The sequence below is a fragment of the Drosophila serrata genome, unplaced genomic scaffold (assembly GCF_035046125.1).
Source record: "Drosophila serrata isolate PLE 108 unplaced genomic scaffold, ASM3504612v1 contig_276, whole genome shotgun sequence".
Taxonomy (NCBI): Eukaryota; Metazoa; Arthropoda; class Insecta; order Diptera; family Drosophilidae; genus Drosophila; species Drosophila serrata.
Window position 1 is genome coordinate 6,066,420 of NW_028257174.1, and position 20,948 is coordinate 6,087,367.

Here is a 20,948-nt window from a genome sequence, read left to right on the forward strand (position 1 = left end):
TTATCGAATATCAGTTATGATTAAGAAATGTAAACATAATTGTATATTTCTGGCAAGGCTTAAATATGAAATTAACAAACTCCTCACTTTTTGTTAAAGGAACCAGATCTACAAGCACTTTGATGGTTTTTATCTTACATAGAACTTGCTATTTAATTTGTAAAGAGTATTGTGTTTTATATTAGGTCTAATTTTAGTCACTCTTTGACTGAAGAAAAAATCAAATTAAATTCGGAAATAGCACTGAATCAAAGCCTGTCAAAAGAGAGCTCAACATAAATAAAGAAGAGATCGCGTGTGCCCCCAAAATAATACCAGACACAACGCAAACAAAGACAGAAAGACAGACATACAAACTTATTGACATATGTCAGGGGCGTACATTTAAAGGGGGTTCTAAAAATCAACAAATTTTGTGGGTTAAAATAAGGATAGTACGCCTATTTGAAAGTTATTTGCTTAACCAATCAATAATTAATAGGTTCTTCTTTCTCCTACAATTATTATAAATTAATTGAATTAAATATTAAGGGGGGTTTCAAGAGCTTAACCATCTAAAAGGTAACAAAGAAAGTGCATTTTTTATATAAAATAATGATACTACGCCTATTTTTGGGTTAAACAGTTAACAAATAAATAGTTAATAATTTCTTGGGAAACCTTAAAATTTGAGTAACTAATACATAAAGTTAAAATTAAAAATTGTGAGCTTTTTAATAGAAAATAATCCGATGTTTTTAGGCAAAATAATGATACTTCACCTGTTTAGGGTTATTTATTTAACCAATCAATGGCTACTTATTTATTCTTTGTTCTACATTTTTATAATTTAATTGTCTTAAATATATTCTACACTTGTATAATTTATTTGTCTTAAATATCAAGATGGTATTGATGTTTTTTGATATAATATATAACAATTTTTTAGAGATTAAATAATGCCACTACTCTTGTTTTTGGTTTACAAATTAACAAGTAAATGGTTTATTATATCTTGAAGAGCCTTACAGCTTAAGTAACTTAAATATACAATAAAAACTTTAAAATCTCAAGGTTTTCAAACAAAAATTAACAGATTTGAGGCAGTAAAAAACCCCCTAATATAACTTATATTTGGAGAAACTGTGGCAGCTTCTCCAACCAAGTGCCAGAGAAGACGCCACAGACTTTGAAGACTTCACAGACTTTGAAGAAGTCGTAGAAGACTGTGTTGACTGAAGACCGAAGAAGCAACAAAGATAGAGAGGGAAAGATAAAGATAGAGAAAAGAAAGAGAAATAAATCTATAAATGAATTGACAAATCAAATAATGCAAGCAGGTCGCCTCGTCAGGCAACTATTACATGATGCGAAATCCAAGTTATGCTATAATTCTGCATTGTTTGCTTTGAGATTGTTGGCAGAAAAATAAAACAACAAAAAGAAGTGGAACGACCAGAGTTGTGTGCTTTTTTTTCATATGTTTTTGTTTGTATTTGTGATTTTTTTTTATTTCGAACGTTTCGCATATTTCCCATAAACCTAATTAAATGCGTTTGTTCGTTCGTTTACGCAACGACTTGTGTCGGGATTGCGTGCCATAACGACATCTAGACAAACATATGTATAAGCAAACAAATATATATATAGTATAGTATCGTATAGTATAGGAATATATATTTATATATGCATTTGGGTCGGGGCGGGTCACCGCCCAAAATGCAACATGTTGTTTAGAGGGATTCAGGGAAGTTGTGCCGCCACCACCGAAGCCGCCGCGTTGAAGATGATGTGGGACAGCTGCAGCATGCGGAAGCAATAGTTGCCACAGTTGCACTCAAAGAAAAAATTGATTAAAATTAGCTCAAGCTGATTCCTTGTTTCATGAACTTTGAGAAATATTTACTATAGGTTTTTTTATTTAGAAAAATATTCGAAAAACCATTAGAAGAGCTTGTGCAGGTTTTAAGATTTGATTTCGTTGATTTCCTAGTCTTTGAAAAATATTTCCTTATAAAATATTAACGAAATAAAGTTGGGTTTGGAAACTAATAGGTTTTTTAAGTTATAGATTCTTTTGAAAATTTTACATAATTTTTGTTTACTAGTTATAGGGTATTTTATTACCTTTCTTTAAGAATTCTCTTACCAATTCTTCTATTCTTTTTTTTTGTAAGAAACGCTGATTTTAGATCAAAAGTTTCCTTAATAATATAAGACATATAGAATAATATCATATATAATAAATGGTAGGGAGAACGAATGACAGTTAGATTCTTTAAACATAGTCTTCTAAGTTTAATTCTTCTTAAGTTATCTTCGGACTTCTTTAAAACTTCTTTAAGACTTTTCTTTTTAATTCTTGTAATTTGTGAGAGTGAGAAAGGAGAGAGAGAAAGAGCAGAAAGAAGGGGAGAAAGTAGTAGAGAAAGAGAAGGAGAAAGAGTAGTAGAGAGAGAAAGAGAGAGAGAGAGAAGTAGAGAAAGTAGTAGAGAAAGAGAAGGCGAGAGAGTAGTGGAGATAGAGAAGAGGAGAGAAAGAGGGGTGGACAAAGAGGAGGGCAGAGAGAGAGTGAGAGAGATAAAAGGACAGTTAATTTCTTTAAGCATAGTCTTTGGAGTTAAATTTTGAATAGTTTTTATACTTCAGATAAACTAAATAAATTAAACTTTATACATATATTATATATATTTTTTTAAGACAGAAAGCTAAAGAAAGCGAGTCAAAGAAAAAGAAAGACAGTTAGATTCTTCAAACAAAGTTACATTTGAAGTTGCAATTCTTCTACTCTCATTCCTACAACCCTTTAAGTTTTCGTGGTGATTATTCTCAAAGACACATCTTTTTGCTGAGTGTACTGCAGAGGCGTGTGGGCCACGCCCCAAAAGCGACAGCGAACAAAAGACAACAGCAACCACAAAACACATCTATTTCTTCTGTGTGGTTTTAAATGGCGTTGAGGCGACAATGGACAAGGGAAAACCAAAGAACCGACGCACCACAATCTTCAGCGGAAAAGTCATCATCCGCCCAATTCGACACCCTCCCCTTGATGTTAACCCCTCCCCCCACTTACCCTCCATGCACCCATCCCCCCTGGAAGAAGAGACTCCCCTCCTTGGTGAGGAGACACCCACACGTTAAGGCACAGATGACGCAGAGCATAAATTACTTTAAATTAGTTTTAATTGGCAATGTCTTTTCGTTGCGCCTTTAACATTTAATAATTCAATTTTTATGCAATGGGTTTTTCCACTTTTTTCTTCAGGCTCTCTTATTCTATAGAGACATTATGATTTATGTGTCAGAATAATGAGCTTTTAATACATATTAATTAAATATATAAATCTAGTTTTGATATTCATTTATATTTATTATAAAAAAATCCCCTGATAATTAATGGGAATTAATACAAGATCCCATGATGATGTCATTAATTATGAGCTTTGATAACAAATTGAAAAGTGGGAATAATGCAGTTGAAAAATTATATATGTATAGAAGCGAGAGGTTTTCACAAAGATAATTTCAATTAACCTATCATTGCAGCCTAGAAAAAAATTATATAAATGTAATTGGTAAATTACAGAAAAATTAAAAGGGAGAGAAAAATTAATTAAAAGAGTTCTGGAATGACTGGTTTTCCTATATCTCACTCCTGGAACTTTGTTTTAATGTGAAAAACTTGTGATTACTTTTCCAATCGATTTCACTTAACAGTCTTGATTTGAGTCATTTTCTCTGGTATTTAATCATTTAATTAAGTCATTATTGTTTTCAACATTTAATCATTCTTTGATTATCCAGAATTCTTTTGTTTTAATTAACAAGTTTTTAACTGTTTTAAACCGTCTTTGTGGTTTCTTTTTGTGTAACTCCAATGATTAATTGTGGGAAGTAGTCAGGCATTAAGTCACATTTGCATACTTGGACTTTGAGTTGAGTATTTGAATATGGATTATGACTGGTATTATACCGAATAATATATGCTTAATTCTATGGAATTAATGAACTTGAAACGCACTTAACATCTTGAGAACTGAGCTGATTGTTGGGTTAATTTAACATGCTAATTTTTGTATTGTTAGAAACTATTTTGCCTAATTGCAGGCAATTAGGGTATAGCTCTCTCTCTCTCTGCCGCTGTCTCTCTACAGCTATGAAACGCACTGTATTATTTATTCGACATTCATGAGATGCAAGTTGAAATTGAATCTGTCGGTTTGTATCTTATCTTGGCAACCCTCAGATACTTCTTATACATTTTGTGCATGCCAATGGGAAATGCACGGCGGCGCAAAGATAATACACAAATTGTTCGAATATCTCTTGGCTATATATTATATATACTTAAAAATATATATATATAAGAAGACAGAGGTAGAAATAATACCTGTTTAAAAGTTCTTAATATTTATAGCTCAACTAAAACCAATTTAAATTGTTTTTAGCACCTCTAAAATCTCTATTAAGCCTAAAAATAAATCAAAATAATAATGAATGAAATATTATAATTAAAAGGGAAACACACACTACATAAATAATACCCTTTTTAATGCCTAGAGCGACAAAACTTAAAATACCCTAGTTTTTCCTTGCTTTTTTCTGTATTTTTTCCACGTTTTTCACGCTCAAATGCCAGCTGTTTGATGGCTATTTTTGCTTCTGCTTCGGTTTTTCCTCCCATTGACCAACCAGGTGCCCCTGCCCCACCCCCTCGTCCCCCTGTCCCGGCCACCTGTTGCCTCATGTGCAGATGGAAAAATCGCTGACACAGTGCATTGAACTCGAGAACTCAAAAAGCGAGAAATTCTTATGCAAAAGGCACAAAAAAATACACATATATATATATATATATATATAAAATACAGTATAAAAGAGAGCGAAGAACAACAATAAAATGAGAAAATTTATTATAAAGAAACAAACGGACAACGAACGTTACAGAAAACAAAAATAACAAAAAAAAATAAATTATTAAAGCAAACTTGCTGAGCAACTGACTTCGACGTCATCGCTTCACTTAATGGTGTTGTTGTAATTGTTGTTGTACTGCTGTTGTAGTTGAAGTTGTTGTTGTACTCTTGCTGCTGTTGTTGTAGTCTTCACAATTACTTACAATATTTATGTTAAATGGACAGACGGCGCCGGACTTGAAAAAGCTACGCTCGCTTTGTATGTGAAATAATTTTGCTGCTTAAATAGGTAAAAAAAAGTGCAGAATAAAAAATAAAAATAATAGAAGGCACTCAACGACGGAGCGAGCGAGTCGTGAGCTCAAAGTTAGACTTCAAAAGCACTGGAAAAAAATGTCAGTAATAGATACCAAGAAAGTTCGATTAAAACAATCGTAAACAGACATTTGAAAATGTTATTTACAATCTTAAGCTTAAAAAGTATACGATATTAATGTATTATAGAACTTTTTTAAGCATTTTCTTCTAGTGTATGCTTTTGGGACTTGAGTTTAGATAGATAAAAAGGAAAAGAGTAGGATGAGTAGGATGAAGGGCACTTATTATCATGCGTACTTCTTAGAGATGATAAATATTATAGTTTATGATAGTGATTATATATATATATTTAATAAGAAAGGATTTTTCCCCAATATTTGAATTTTCAAATATTTTGTTATTATACCTTGAATCAGAAGCTTATAATGCAATGAAGGAGTCATTTCCGACCCTATAAATCATATATATTCTTGATCACCATCAGCAGGAGAATCCATCTAGCCATTAAAGAATTTTGGCTTAGTTATGAATTTTTTAAACTTTGATTGCCCCAAAAAAAAAGAAGTTATCAAACAAAAATGACAATTTCAAGAATCTTGCAGAGAAAAATATAATTTTAATCTGTGAAGGAGTCATTTCCGACCCTATAAATCATATATATTCTTGATCATCATCAACAGCCGAGTCGATTAAGCCATGTTTAGAAGAACAAAAATTTTTGGTAAATTTTAACAAAATTTTATAAGGGTTTACATCGTTTAATTGTTCAAAAATGGACAAAATTTGTAAATTTTTATAATTTTAAATTGAGTATGCAGATTTATTACCCTAATAAAAACTAACATATGAAAGCATTTCGAATTGAAATTAATGCTTTTTTGGCTTAGTTATGAGATTTTTAAACTTTGATTTTGGCAAAAAAAAATTGCCAGCTTTAAAAAATATTATTACTTATTTTATACATTTTTTTTGTTAATAAGAAAGGTCACACTTTCAGTCCAATTTTATCAAGTGTTATACTAGCATAACTCCACTTACCGCGTGTCACGCACGCATCTCTTTGCCAAGATCGGCTCCAAATTAAAACCATTCTTGCTGCCTCACATTGTTATCTCATAGAAGCAAAAAAAACAAAAAAAAGGAAAAAATTAACAGAAAAAATTTAAAAGAGGAAAAAAAAACAATAAAGAGAGAAAGAAGGAGAAAGCACGCAAGACGCAAACTGAGTGAAACGAACTTTGAGAACTTAGACACGCAAACTGCAAAGTGGAAAATGGAGAAAAATAAATCTGAGGAAAAACAATCTGGGATTGAATCAAAGTGCGGGAGAGGGACAGACACAGTCGGTTCAAGTTGGCTAAGCAATTCTCATTGTTTTTGTTTTCTTCCTTCTTTCTTTCTGTAACTCCCTGAGCTATAGATACTATATCTCTATCTGCAGCTTTAGCTACTGTATCTGCAGTATCTGCATCTGCTGCTAAATTCTAATGCATACAATTTTCACAAGTTTCACATTTTTGCAGTCCAAAGTTCCAATTGGAATTGCAGTTGCGGATGCATAAATCCATAAATCCAGTTAATTAGCAACACGCATGCGCCACATCTTCTTGTTTATTCCAAAAGCTGGCGGAAAAACCTAGCTAATATTTTAATTCTCTTTTGGAAAATTAAGATGAGGATATATATTAAAATATTTTCCGATAAATAAAAAATCCCTTAAATTGCCATTTATCTAAGTTTTTATTTAAGTATCTAAAAATGAATTTACACAAATAAACATTAGGTCTCATTTATATTTATTTTATTAACATTTAAAGTAGATAAATTTAGTTATAGCAAATAAAAATGGAAACTATCCTCCGGAATTGAAAATGTTCCCATTTTATGAATCGATATTTATTGATATTTTTATATGACAATTTTTTTGACTTATCAAAGTTTAAAATACTCATAACTAAGCCAAAAAAGCATTTATTTTAATTCGGAATGATTTTCTATGTTCGCTTTTATCCGCTTTATAAATCTGCATACCCAATTTAAAATTTTAAATAATTAAAATTTTTTTCAATTTTTTATGTTAATTTTAATGATGTAACCCCTTAATTTTTTAGAAAAAATTTCGAAAATTTATTTTTCTGCCGAACATAGCTAGATCGATTCAGCTTTTCGTGCTGATCAAGAATATATATGACTTATAGGGTCGGAAACGACTCCTTCATTGCTTTTGAGTCTTCTGACTGAAATTATAATACCCTATAAACATTTAATTTTTCTTAGTGTTGTTGTGGGTTTTTACATGCGTATGTAATCCACGCGTAAAAAGTTAAGCCAAAAAGCAGGCAGCAGTTTTTTGAAAGTACTTTCCAACGATATCTGGCAGATGGCGCCACAGAGATATGTAGAAAAAGCGAAGCAAACAGCTTAACTTCTATTAATTTTATTTGTTTTAAATATTACTGAGCAGTAATCAAATTTTAAATTTTACAAATTTCTCAAAAAATGTAATTCATTTAATAAAATTTATTCTTTTAATTTACAGAAACCGAAGGTGAAGTCACACGCCTAATCAAAACTCTGCCCTGGGGTCCCTTGTACTGTGTCCTGCAGCAGGATGATCAGAATTTCACTGCCTATTGCAGCGAGGAGATATCGGTGAGTATTGCCATAAACCTATAATATAATATAGAACTAACACTCACACACACCCATATCTATATCTACTTATAATATGTATAAATAAATTGATGTAAACTTGGCTTTTGTATTCTCTCGTCTTTGTGTACATTTATCTATTTATTCCCGTCTCTCACCATTGCACACTGTATATCGCTAACAAACAAAACATTATATACAAAAAAAAAAACTATAAATGCTAACTGAACAATCTGGATGTTAACAAAACGCTACTACTACTAACCTGTAGATATTCCCGGCTACGCCCAAAAAGGAGGTGGGTCTTGAAGATACTATTTTAATGTCTAGTGTAGAGGAAGACTCTCTTAAATAATGCTACAATTTCACTTTGACCTAATTAAATCAAAATAATTAAAATAATATATATTATTATATTAGAAATATATTATAGTATATAAATATTATATTTTATATTATTTTAAAGTAATGGGTTCTATTTTTCTTGATCTGTAACAAGTGAAATTGAAGCAATTAGCAGGAGTGTCACAGAAATCTTTAGTCCTGTAAAGCCTTTAGAGATTTCTGTGGTATATTATATAATAAATATTAAAGTATTTATAAAAATTTATAAAATTTATAAATTTTATAACTAATTACTTACCGTTATTGATCTCCAGCTGGGTGATGTTTGCTACGAGGACATTCCACGGGTTCGCTTGGACCGCGTCCGTCGTCCTGTAAGGGCTTTATGGGACGGTCCGCCCACGCTGGCGGAGGAGAATGAGGATTCGGATTCCTGCACTGGCGGTATGAGCGGTATCAATGATTTCGTTCTGAATACAACGCTCTACACAGAACTAGGTGAGTTTGTATATTCCATATATAAGATACTACAACTACAGATGTTTTAAAATATTTGGGAAAGTTCTAGTTTTGCAAAACTCAACTCAAAGAATATAATAGATACCTTTTAAAGTGTTTAGTTGTACATAATCCATATAATATCTACACATTTTTGAAAGTATCTTCTTCTTAAATGCTTCAGAAATCCCTAGAGCTCTTAAAACCTTAAAAAATGTTTTGTATTTATTTTAGTTAATGATTTAGTTATTATTTGATATTACCAGATATTTATATCTAATCTGATTCGAAAGAGGTTTCTTTATTAACCCTTTCATATAGAAACAAATCTTTTATACTCTGTAGTATTATTATGTGGGTGTTGTATAACATTATAGATCGTCAGGTGGATTTTTTTCTTTATTTTTTGTTGTTGGTGTGGTCAAGCGGCGCTTTAATTGCATTTGACCGACCGGCAAGCGGCGAGCTCATCAGTGCTCATCATTAATTGCAATTTTTTTGTGTTGTATTTGTGTTGTATCTGGGAGTCCGTAACACTTTTCGATCGTATCAAGAGGTGTGTGAGTGTGTGTGTGGTGTGTGTGCAAAGTAGTCAGGAAATTTGTTTGTACCGCCGTCGACGCTGTCGTCACGCATGCCAGAGCATTAGGCACAATAGCCATTGGGGGAGGTGTACGACGACGACGACGACGACGAGGTGGTTTTGGGTGGCTTTGGGTCCATCATGTGGAAGGTGCCGTCCGGCTCAGCCGATGCCTTCGTCAATTTCGAGATCGTTTTGGTGGTTTTTGGGGTCTCAGAATGTGTAGAATCAATACTGTTCTTACAGAGATACCTGGGATCAGTCAAAAGCCTAGCGTAAAGATACAAAGATACATTTTTTAGATCGTAAAAGTTAGTTTCTTCACAATAAAAAGATACAGATACATTTTTCAGATGGAAAATGTTAGGTTCTTTGTTCTTTTATATAAAATGTATCCCAATTAAACCTGATTAGTTTCGAAAACCTAAGATTTTGGAAATCGATTGATTCTTTTTACTTATTTCTTGGTATGCATTTGCATGTTTTCTTCGCCCTTTACTCACCTCTCTCCACCCCCTTTCTTCTTGTTCACTTCCTCATCTTTCACTTCCTCTCTGGTTCTTCTCTGTTTGTTCCACTTGCCCAAACGTTCCATCAATGGAGCTCCCCCACCTTGAGAGAGACAGTCAAAAGACAAGAGAGTGTCAGAGAATGGAAGAGTGGGGTCTTAATGACAGTGGGAGAGTGGGAAAAGCAAGAGAAAGAAAGAGAGTGCACACTGGGTCAAGTTAATGATCTAGCTAGAAAACGTAAAGAAAATAAATAAAGAAAATAATAAATAATAATAATAATAAGCAAATAATTTTTATATTAATGAAATTCCTATTTACAAAAGATGTTTTGTATTTATTTCGATATTGAAAAAAGCCAACTCAAATGTTTTTAAACTATCAACTTCAGTATTTAAAAAGTATATAAATCTTTTCTTTTCTTTCAATCTATATAATTAACTATTTGAATATTTCTAATACTCTTACTACTATATATATATTTTGTTGTATTATTATTTATATTAGTTTAAATAATTCATATCCCACTGTGCATTAGTGGGGAGGCAACACAGCTGACGCCGAGTGACCTTTCGACGCCGTTGCGCATGTTTTTTTTTTTTCCCTGTGCGTGTGTGTCTTTGCCTCGTCTCGTTTCATTTCGTTCCGTTCAACCTCGTTCCGTTTCCCTTCCGTTCCGTTTCGTTTCACGCCATCGCGTGTTGTTGCTGTTTCATGTTTGTTGCCGTTTCTCTGTTTTCCAGTGCTGTCACCCGTATAAGCTAGATTCTGATTAAAAATAAGCTAAAATGTGGTAAATATTATGAATTATACACATTTTTTCTAAAAAAAATAACATATTTTGGTAATTAAAAAAGGCAGGAAATGTGAGAAAATTTAGGGGTTGATAAAATGGAAAAAATTATAAATTATAATTTAAAAAAACACGTCGTATAATAAATAAATAAATATATTTTTCTGCTAAAATAAATTCTTAATGTTACGAATGCAATTATTTCCAGAATATGTTAGAATTAAGCCTATAAACTATTCACAAATTTCCATAAACTTGTCCCATGGTCAAAGATCTAGCTTGAACGAAGCTAACCAGGCAACCCTGTTGCTTTCGGTTTTTCTGGCCGTCTCGGTCTCTGTCTGATTTTCTGGTTTCTGTCTGACTGGCCGTTTCTGCCTGGTTTTTCTGTCGTTTTTAAGCTTCCGGCGCAGGCGGTTGTTCAAATCGCTCCCGTGTTCGGTTCGTTGGTAACGCCTTTCGTTACAATTTCTGTTTTGTTGTCACAGCTGACTGGCCTGGCTAAACAATAACAAAAGCAGCGAAAAGCAGACGTCCAACTAATACAAAATATATCAAAAAATAAACGTTACTTTTTTTCAAGTTTCTTTGCATATACATTTTTTTTGTTCAGTGAAAATCGTGGGCATGGAAAATGGCTAAGAAAAACATGCCAAAACTATGCGGGCCGCGTTTGTATTTGTGCGTGTGCGTTGAGCGTTGCGAATTCGAAAATGTTCTAAAAATAAATGCAAACAAAAACAAACAGAATGTGAAAATCGTGAAAATACTAAAAGGAAAACAACAAGAAAAAAAATTATATATATATAAGGGAAAAACTGAACAACTACAAAGGAAAAACAAAATCTTTGCGAGTGCAAAACCCCAATGTCCCTCCCTCACCCCCTAGAAAGCCCCGCCCCCGCAATCTGTCATGGCTCATCATCATCACCATTATAATCATTATTAAGCTATATAAATATAGCAGATAAATATGTGCAATAAAACAAATGAGTCGCTTTCTTAGGGAATCTTTAAAACTTTGAACAGTTTACAAGAGAATTATTTTTTCCAATATTTTCTGAAAAAAGTATCGCCTTTGGAAATCGATTTATTAGCAGTATTTTATATATTTCAATTTTAAATCGTTCAATTTTAAATATTTCAATTTTAAGTATTTCAAATACATAATTTTCAATCTTTCAATCTTAGACCAAAAGAATTCATTTTTTATTGCCATTTAATATGAATGATAATATGAAATATATCTGATGTAATCATTCAGTTCAAAATATAGATATTTATCGATTTTAAAATAAAATAAATTATTATATTCCTTAACCAATAATAGCACAAATATATATATTTAATGTAGAAAAACGAAATCTTATAATATTTAGTACAAAATGATCTTGAATATTTCAATATTATATCAATAATATATCGTATACTTGGATATTCTTAATATTTAGCAATGGCTTTGGGTGCGTTTCATGAACGGTTTTTGGTTTCAGTTATCTGTTTTTTTTCTCTCTCTACTTTTTGTGGCCAAAGAAAAAGCCACCAAAATGAGGCAAAAAGAAAAAGGAAACAAGAAGCTGACAAAATAAAAAAAATGTAAACTAAATTAGGGAAATGAGCGCTTGACACCGTTTTAAGGGACACCGGAAAGTTGTGTTTTTTTGGCTTTTCTTTTTTTTTTTTACTGTAAACCGTTTACGGCCATAATCGTATCCGGATTAGCCGCCGCCTTTTCTTCTTGTTGTTTCTTTTTTTTTAATTTAATTTCTTTTGTTCTGCCTGTTTTGGTATTGAAGCATGTGGGACACACACGGCTGTGGCTACAGGTCGAGGGGGGAGTGGGGGTGGTTGGATTGGTAGTTAGGGGAGCTTCTGGCCAAGTGTTTGTTACCTGTTGTTAATGCGTTGTTATTGCCGCAATCACAAGCCGTTGACACACATAATGGCAGGTTCAAATTCAAATTTCTTGAATGCATTTTCTGCAAAACGAGTTGATGGAAAGGAGAAGGTAGTGAAATTTATAGTTTCTTTGGGGTGAAACTCTTTCTTAGCCAGAGATCCATATTAACTATATTGATAAAACCATTGTTGGGTTATTATAACAAATAAATTATGCCAAAGTTTTGATTAAGATGTGATATTTGATAGATGAAAGGTGGCATTTGTATTCATTTGTTTATTTTTATATTAAAAGAGCATAATATAGAGTATAGTTTCAATTTTCAAGACTCATCAGACAAGATTTCTTTTAAAAAATATATTTATTGCTTTCTAAAATGAAGTTAAAATAAAACAATTAGAAATTTATAGAAGAGAATTTCTTAACAAGGTTAGATGTTATTATAATAGATTATATAGAAAAGTTCTATGACTTCTTCAATAAGTTTTTTGAGCAATTTCTTACAACATTTTCCCAAGTGCATTTTCTTGTGATTTACATGTTTCTTTTTTGTTCAATCAATGCAACACAAAGGTGTTAAGCCCGGCTTAAACAACACCAACAACATCGAGTAACGGCTTAACGGAAATCGAAAAGAAAAGCCAAGAAAATCGAGACGATAGCGAAAAGAGAAGAAAAAAATCCAATGCCAATTGACACCAATTAAATAATTTGATGCACATGACCCACATTTTATTTATACACATGCATCTACTTAAAACCGTGTGTGCGAGTGTTGTGTATATCTGTACTATATACATATTGTACTAGATGTTGGATTATGCAGCGCCAAGAACAACTGCAACAACAATAACAATTTGCAACAAACAGACGTTTGGTGGAAACGCTTTTTAAAAATAGCATTCGAGTTTCATTTTGATTCATTTTGCTAGCCCTCTTTAATTTTTTGTCTATATTCTTCTCAATTGTTTACTATATATAGTTTATAGTTTGCTTCTCAGTTGTGATATTTAATTTGAGGCAATTGCTGCCTGTCAAAAATGTCCACTGGTTGCTAAAATTTATGTATCTTTACTGATTGGGAGGTTAACAGCTTGTCAATACCCTTAAATAGAGCATACTTTAATTGATTGAAAAGTGTTTTTGATATACAAAATGTAAAGATTTAAAAATTCAGTTTTAAAATCATTATTCAGTAGGTAACTGTAGATAAATTTCTTTAATTATGTAGATAATTAATTACACTTCTTAAGGATAAAATGCTTTATTATGTAGATAAGGTCACACTGGCAAATCCTGTACCTCAGAGGGGAAATTATGGGCACTTTGGTTCTATACAAATAAAGTTCTTAAAGGTTAATTCCTACTTTATAAAGATATAATAACTATATATCTCGGTCGCTTTGTTTCTAAACATTACTTTTAAAATAAATTAAAACTAAGCAAGTAAATATTACTACCTAATATCAGCTTGGCCTTGTAAAATTAACAAAAATATTGCTTTCTGCTCAAAAAAACTAAAAACTATATGCTTTTTGCTCATTAATACATCAAAGTATTTTCAACTTGGACGTAAGACTTGTGAGGTTATATCATGGGGAAACGAGGATTTCCTTGTAATTGTTGTTATTTATCTCGTTGTGTTGGCAAACGTAAATGTTGATCACTTTTAGTTGCTGCTTTTCACAGCAGTCGATCAAATTTGTGGCAATCATCTTTTGTTGAGCACTGTTACAACAAGGGAGTTGTTGTTTGTGCGAGTGTCTGTAATTGTTTGCGATGATCTCCTTGGTTTCTTATATATATTTTCTGTTTTTTTGTGTGGAGATCTTTAGCATTTACAACACTTTGTTTCCCATTTTTTTTTGTTTTGTTTGCCGCCCTTCTCTTTGCTTTGTTGTCAGCCCAAAGTTAGCTGCTCCTCTTTCTCTGGTTATTTCTCAGTTTTTCTCCCAGTTTTTCTCCCAGCGATGTGTTTCTCTCCTCCCTCCATAGTTGAGCTGTTTGTTCGCAGAGTTCATGGAAACAAAAGCTTTGTATATTTGCATTGCTTGAATGGAGTCAGGGGTGGCCCCAAAAGGGGGCTCTAACTGTAGGTGATTTGATTTTATAGTAGATCTTATTTCAATAATTTAAATACAGCTTAAAACTGTTAAAAATATAATATAGTTCTGTAATAAACCCCTAAAAACTTTAATTTTTAATCAAATATTTTTAGACTACGCCCCTGGTGTCTCAAAAGGGGTGGCACATGTCACAAAAAAGCTCTCCACTTTTTGAGTTATTATTGTGAACAAGCCACTGTTTGTAGTTGTTGGAGCCTAACCCATGAGATGCTCGCATATATTGTATCTGTATCTGTATCTGTATCTGTATCTCATTGTTGCGGGTGAAATTGCCAGACAATGCAATCCCCCTTTCAAAGCCCCAGTTAAGCTGACATTTCTACATGGAAAATATATTAAAATAACATGTAATAAAATTAATATATTTAATACCAGATTTCAAATTAATAACATGCTAGAAAATCTATAAAACTATCAACATGTTGCCCAATTTTAAGGCCACAAATCTTTACCTCATTTTCACAGCAGTCAATTATTTTGTTGCAGTGTATTTCCAGCTATTGCGACTGCTGCTGCTGTTAATTATATGCGCAAATAGTTAAAGTCAAATTAAAATGCATTGCAATGGGCGGCGGACGCTTGAAAATTGTTTTTTTCTCTCTTATTTTTTTGTATCTACTTGCTTTGGCTCTGGTTTTGGCCAACGTTTTTATTTTTTTTTGCCAGGGTAAAGTGACTTGACCAAATGCACTGCAATTAATAATGAACAAAGCGAGGAAGCAATTAATTGGGGGAAATGACCACGTTTTTTTCGTATCGTTCTAGCTTAAAAAAAAGACAAAGAATTAAATTTCAATAAACAGAAAGATTATTTATTCTTGTAAGGAAATTTTTTAACTTGCAATGATATTATAATGTTATTGAGAAGATTGTAACGATTCATTCACCTATACATTCACTATTTTGCATTTTCCTATTATTTTTAACGATCGTTTGTATGCCAACTATATGATATAGAAGTTCGATTTTCATAAAACAAAAACAAAACAAAATTCTGGATAAATATTATTAGCTATATATCAAATTTGATGAAAATCTGTTGAAAACTGGACTAGTTATAATTATTTTTTCTTAAAATTTTCTGATCGTTCCTATGGCAGCTATATATATGTTTATATATAATCCACCAATTCCCCATGCTCCGACTTATATAATAGTATAATTATATACAAGAAAAACTGCATAGTTTTATTAAAAAAGCTTGCTCTTTGTTCCAAAACAAATCTCGCACATCTGTGCTTATGATTCCCAACTAGTTTTAACATCCCCGGAACGAAGTGCCTTCTCCCGACCAAGTCTCGGATACGTGTTGTGTTACAAAAGTTGCAAGTCATTGTTTGTTAGTGTTCGAAGATAATTACTGGTCATACATACTTACTGAGTATAGTTACTTACTAGTCATAGATACTTACTAGTCATAGATACTTACTGATCATAGTTACTTAATGTTCAAAGATACTTACTGATCATAGTTACTTACTGGTCATAGTTAATTACTGATCATAGTTAATTTTTGGTCATAGTTAATTAATGATCATAGTTCTATAAATCGTCCGATTGTTCCTATGTGAGCTATAAATAGGTATATATATAGTCCACCGATTCGCCATGCTCCGACTTATATAATGGTATAATTATATACAAGAATAACTCCATAGTTTCATTCAAATAGCTTGTTCTTTATTCCAAAACAAATTTCGCACATCTGTGCCTATGATTCCCAACTAGTTTTAACCTCCCCGGAACGAAGTGACTTCTCCCGGCCAAGTCTCGGATACGTGTTGTGTTACAAAAGTTGCAAGTCATTGTTTACTAGAGTTCAAAATTAGTAACTGATCATACATACATACTTACTGATCATAGATACTTACTGTTCATAGTTTTTTGATGTACATTGATACTTACTGATTATAGATACTTACTGTTCATTGATACTTACTGATCATAGTTAATTACTGGTCATAGATACTTACTGTTAAAAGATACTTACTGATCCTCTACATTTAACAACCGTTTCTCTGGCAGTTATATTAACTAGTATTCCGATTTTCTTAAAACTAAACACGAAATTCTGACATATATTATAATATTATTATATTATATTATAATTTTATATTGAGTATATAAACTTTGGCTTTCTGAAATTAGTTTATTTTCTTGATTATTTATTAAATATATTTAATTTGTTTTACATGATTTTCTATTAATTTTCTATAAGAAAATGATGCTATATAGTGTGGTCTTAGCTGCCTTTCTTTTACATTCTTTTGGTTTGTGTTTACTAATTTTTTTATTATTATTATTATTTTATTTTGCATTTCCGTTAATTGTGTTGAAATTATTTAATTTGAGTCATAATTGTGGCAAAAAGCACCAACAATTAGCAATGCGGCGGCACAGTTAGTAATTCATATGTCATAAATCCATCTATCTATCAGTCAGTTCAGTTCAGTCAGTCATTCATTCAGTCAGTCATTCATTCATTCAGTCAGTCAGTCAGTCAGTCGTCCGTCTGGCATTTTGCGTATCCGTATCTCGATATGTATCTGCAGCTGTATCTTCCACTTGTCCGTTCATGGATTGCCACACATCCGAGAGATGTCGTCATCCATCGCACTCGCATATATGTACAAATGTACATACATATGTCCAGATGTGTTTGCTGGAATGGATGCACGATAATCATTCGGTTTTCTGTGGCCCGGGACACGCCCCGATCCGACATGGATATGGCTATGTGGGATATAGTGCTGGATAATGCTTAAAAGATATGGCAATTGCCGGCAAAACATCAAATTAAGGCGATTGTATAATCAAGCGAACTCAAGTGGAAGGCAGAGCAGCCTAATCGCTCTCCTCCTCTTTGGGCCTAGATGAGTGATAAAGCAGATGATGATGGATCATTTCATCTAATTTGAAAGGCTTAAATTAGGGCCAACAAACGAAGAAAATAAAACATATAGAAGAAGCCAAACTCAAACAGGGAATTAAGCACACTTATCAAGTTATACTTTATATGCTTGCTTATTTTATAGATTTTTTGCTTTAATATTATATATATTTCTTACTAACTTAACTTTTTGATGAGTGGTAACATCTATATTTATCGAATGCTTTGATTTTTACTTATTTCCCCTTATTTTGATTTAATCTGAGAAAGTATAAGATATTTTACAGCTGAAAATTCACAGATATTTATAATTTAAATCTTTGATTTTTTCTTTTTGCTGTAATTAAAACCACCAATATCTATTAATTAAATTCGAAGAGTGCTTATAAAAACATCAAAGGCTTGGACTACTTGTCCCTTCTATTTTTTCCTTCAATCTAAGAAAGATGATGAACAATCTGTAGAACTGGAAAATATCGATATCTATCGATTCTTTGTTCTTTTCCTATTTCGTTGTTCACAAACATAAGTAGTTGATATTATTTTATATTATTATTATTATGACTAAAGAAGTAATGCTAAAATTAACAAATTACAATCAAATTTCGATATAAATTGGTTACAAATATTTTGCATATTTCACTATAAAGCACCTTTTACTTATCGGTTGGGGGAACACGAATATATATATATATATATCTTTTTTTTGGCTCTATTTGTTGTTACTTTGGCAGGGCATGTAAACACCGATCTCGTTCTCGATTTTTGTTTTTCATTTGTTTATATTTTGAACGCTTTTGATTTGTTTACATCGAGCGAGAAATTTGTTTATTTCGCACCTTGAGATGCGTTTGAAATCATTTCCAAAAATATACACAAAGTTTTCCAAAGCTCTTTCGCTCTCTCTCTTCATGTCTGTGTGATAAATTTAGCAAAAAACGAAAAAAAAACTATATATAAGGAGAAAGATTGGAAAAATAATCGCATGAACAACTAAACAAAACAAAAAAAAGTGAGGGAAAAACTGCGCTAGCAACAAGTTCACACAGCTCTTGGCATTAAAACAGTTAAAATTGCTTTATGTATTTCAACATGGCCAACAATGTTGTGTGTTGGCCGGTCTGTCTGCTGGAGATGGCCCCATTGGGCGCTACTTGGCCAAGAAGATTGGGGCTTCCCAGAGGGGCAGACTACAGGGGGTTAGGGGAGTTACACGAAGAAAAATCTATAAAATAATGGGATTTTATAGAGATATTAATAGTTAATTATTTATTAGATTTCATCCTACTTTTCTATGAAATTAACTTAGCTTTGGGAAACACTTCTCCAGCACCAGAATACCTTGGGAATTTTAAGGAATATTAACAGATAACAGTAATAATAGTATAATAATCATGATAAATGAATAAATTAATAATTGAAACAATTTTTTGTAGAATTTATCAAGCATTTCACAAGTATCTGTAAAGTTTTAAATCATCTATAGTACTTAATTATATATCTCAATCTAAATCTAAACAAAATATGATAATATAATGCCGAACGAAACCCTTCAGAATTTTATAGCTCCTAAAATGGAAACTAAAGTATTATTTCCCTAACAACTTTTAAAACATTTAAGGTTTGAAAAAACTATCTAAACCAGTAGTAAAGCCTCTACAGTTGTTTCTACTTTTAATAAGAAAATATTAGAGTACTTATTAAGTTTCTTTCTGTGCACTAAGACAATGAGGTTGCTGCTGTTTCTTTTTGCTTTCTTATTTTTTCTCTCTGTTTTTTTGCCCAGCAAACAATTTACATAATATGTGCAACACAACAACACATGTTGACACGAATATGAGGGCTAGAAAAGGGGGGAGCTTAGATTTAAAGGGAAATGGGGAAATGAGGAAAACTGGGGGCTACTACGACTTGCGACTTGAGTTCATCGTGTGAAAATTGCGTTGTCTCCATATGTTGGAAGTTCTTTCATATTCTTTTTTATACATATTTTTTGTTGTGTATAATTTTTTATGAAGGGTTTGAGGAAAGTGGCTTAAGCTGAAGTTCTAACGGTGATCAAGTACTGTAATTAGTGATTAAAGTCTTAGAAAAATGTCTTAAGCTGGGCTTAAGATATTAATAGTTCTTTGATGTTTTAAGCCATTAATTTTCAAGAAAAATATGATTAATTTATAAAATAATCAGCTCTTTTTGTAATGATATACAAATAATACCAATTGAACCTCTATAAAATTGTTCTATAGCTATTAGATTCCTTCTTTCTCCCTATAAATAAAACACTGAAAAACCCAATTGAGTTAATAATGTGAAATGAAACCCAAGAACCCAAAGAGTTCAAGGGAAGAACTGAATATTTTGTTGCTCTTATTTTTTTGGGAATTAGATTATCCCACGACTGGGCAAGTTTTCTGCTTAGATCTTTGATACAAAGATCTTGTTCCCATTCTATATATATGTATATATATTTATATATAGATGTGAACTCCCTACGATTGGGTTTTTTATGTATTAAGCCCCCTTCTACAAATCCTCTTTTATCCAATGATCACTTCAAATGAGAAACCGCGAATATCCGTTGAAAATACGAAAACGTGCCTTCAATGACAACCGGACGACGTTGGAGAGAAACAACAATTTCACTTTTTTTTGTTGCTGTTGTTGGTAATTTAATTTGACTGTGGATCAACGACCACAACAACAACAATAACAACAATTTGCCTCCCCCCGAAAAACCCTCCCTGACCTGGTCCACTCTTTAGACAGTATATATACATATGTACTTGTATGTACTGTAGTTTGCAATCATCATCATCATTGTTGTTCTGAATGAATCACACAAAAGGCAATACCACAGACACAACCGCCCCCTCATTACCTCCAGTTACCCCTCTTAAAAAAATATATAAAAAAATAAAAAAGAAAAAGCCACCTCACGCCCGTATTGGCCATGTGTAGACGCAGCTACAAAGAACACAGAGAAAGAATTAGAGTATACACTTGTCTTTTTGTATTCTATCGAAAGAAGATTTGTTTAAGATTTCTTCAAGATTTCTTAAAGCTGTCTTATGCTTGTTCAATATGTAAAATTCTATGGAATTTTCAAGCTTCTTTCGTTTAAAATAACTTATTTTAAAAACTTAGCTTCTGAATCCCTTGAGCTCTAGAACACCTTGAGAATTTTAAGATCAATGCAAAGCAAACAGGAATCGTATTCTCCCAAGGATTTATTAAGGATTTCAAAAAGAATTGTATTTGTCATAAGGAGCTTTAAAAACCTAATGTAATATATGATGGATAAAAATTATAATAACCGTTGGGAACCCGAATTTTAAAAACTCTTGCAAAGGAAATCGGTCATAACTAAGCCAAAAATGTATTCATTTCCAATCGGATTGCTGTTCTGTGCTAGTTTTAATAAGGCAAACAAATCTGCTTA

General features: G+C 32.1%; 1 protein-coding gene and 1 long non-coding RNA gene across 11 annotated transcripts in view; one reads left to right on the forward strand and one right to left on the reverse strand.

The window, feature by feature from the left end:
• The window catches only part of raskol (Ras GTPase-activating protein raskol), a 55,765-nt gene that overhangs the window by 7,661 nt on the left and 27,156 nt on the right, over positions 1 to 20,948 (forward strand). For 3 of the 10 annotated variants that reach the window (XM_086835772.1, XM_086835774.1, XM_086835776.1), the window contains exon 1: positions 10,926 to 11,034. Coding sequence is in view for 4 of the 10 variants with exons in the window: in XM_020948899.2 (XP_020804558.2) it covers positions 7,753 to 7,865; positions 8,137 to 8,163; positions 8,525 to 8,708 (324 nt within the window). In the remaining 6 variants the exon portion in view is untranslated. Of the gene's footprint in view, positions 1 to 7,752; positions 7,866 to 8,136; positions 8,164 to 8,524; positions 8,709 to 10,925; positions 11,043 to 20,948 lie in introns of those variants that run through there. The other 7 variants (XM_086835771.1, XM_020948901.2, XM_086835775.1 and 4 more) reach the window with 3 other exon arrangements.
• LOC147643258 (uncharacterized) lies at positions 8,733 to 9,931 on the reverse strand. Its single transcript, XR_015272346.1, has 2 exons — positions 9,795 to 9,931; positions 8,733 to 9,561 (listed from the first exon to the last, which is right to left on the reverse strand). It is a non-coding gene; the product is annotated as an uncharacterized LOC147643258 (long non-coding RNA).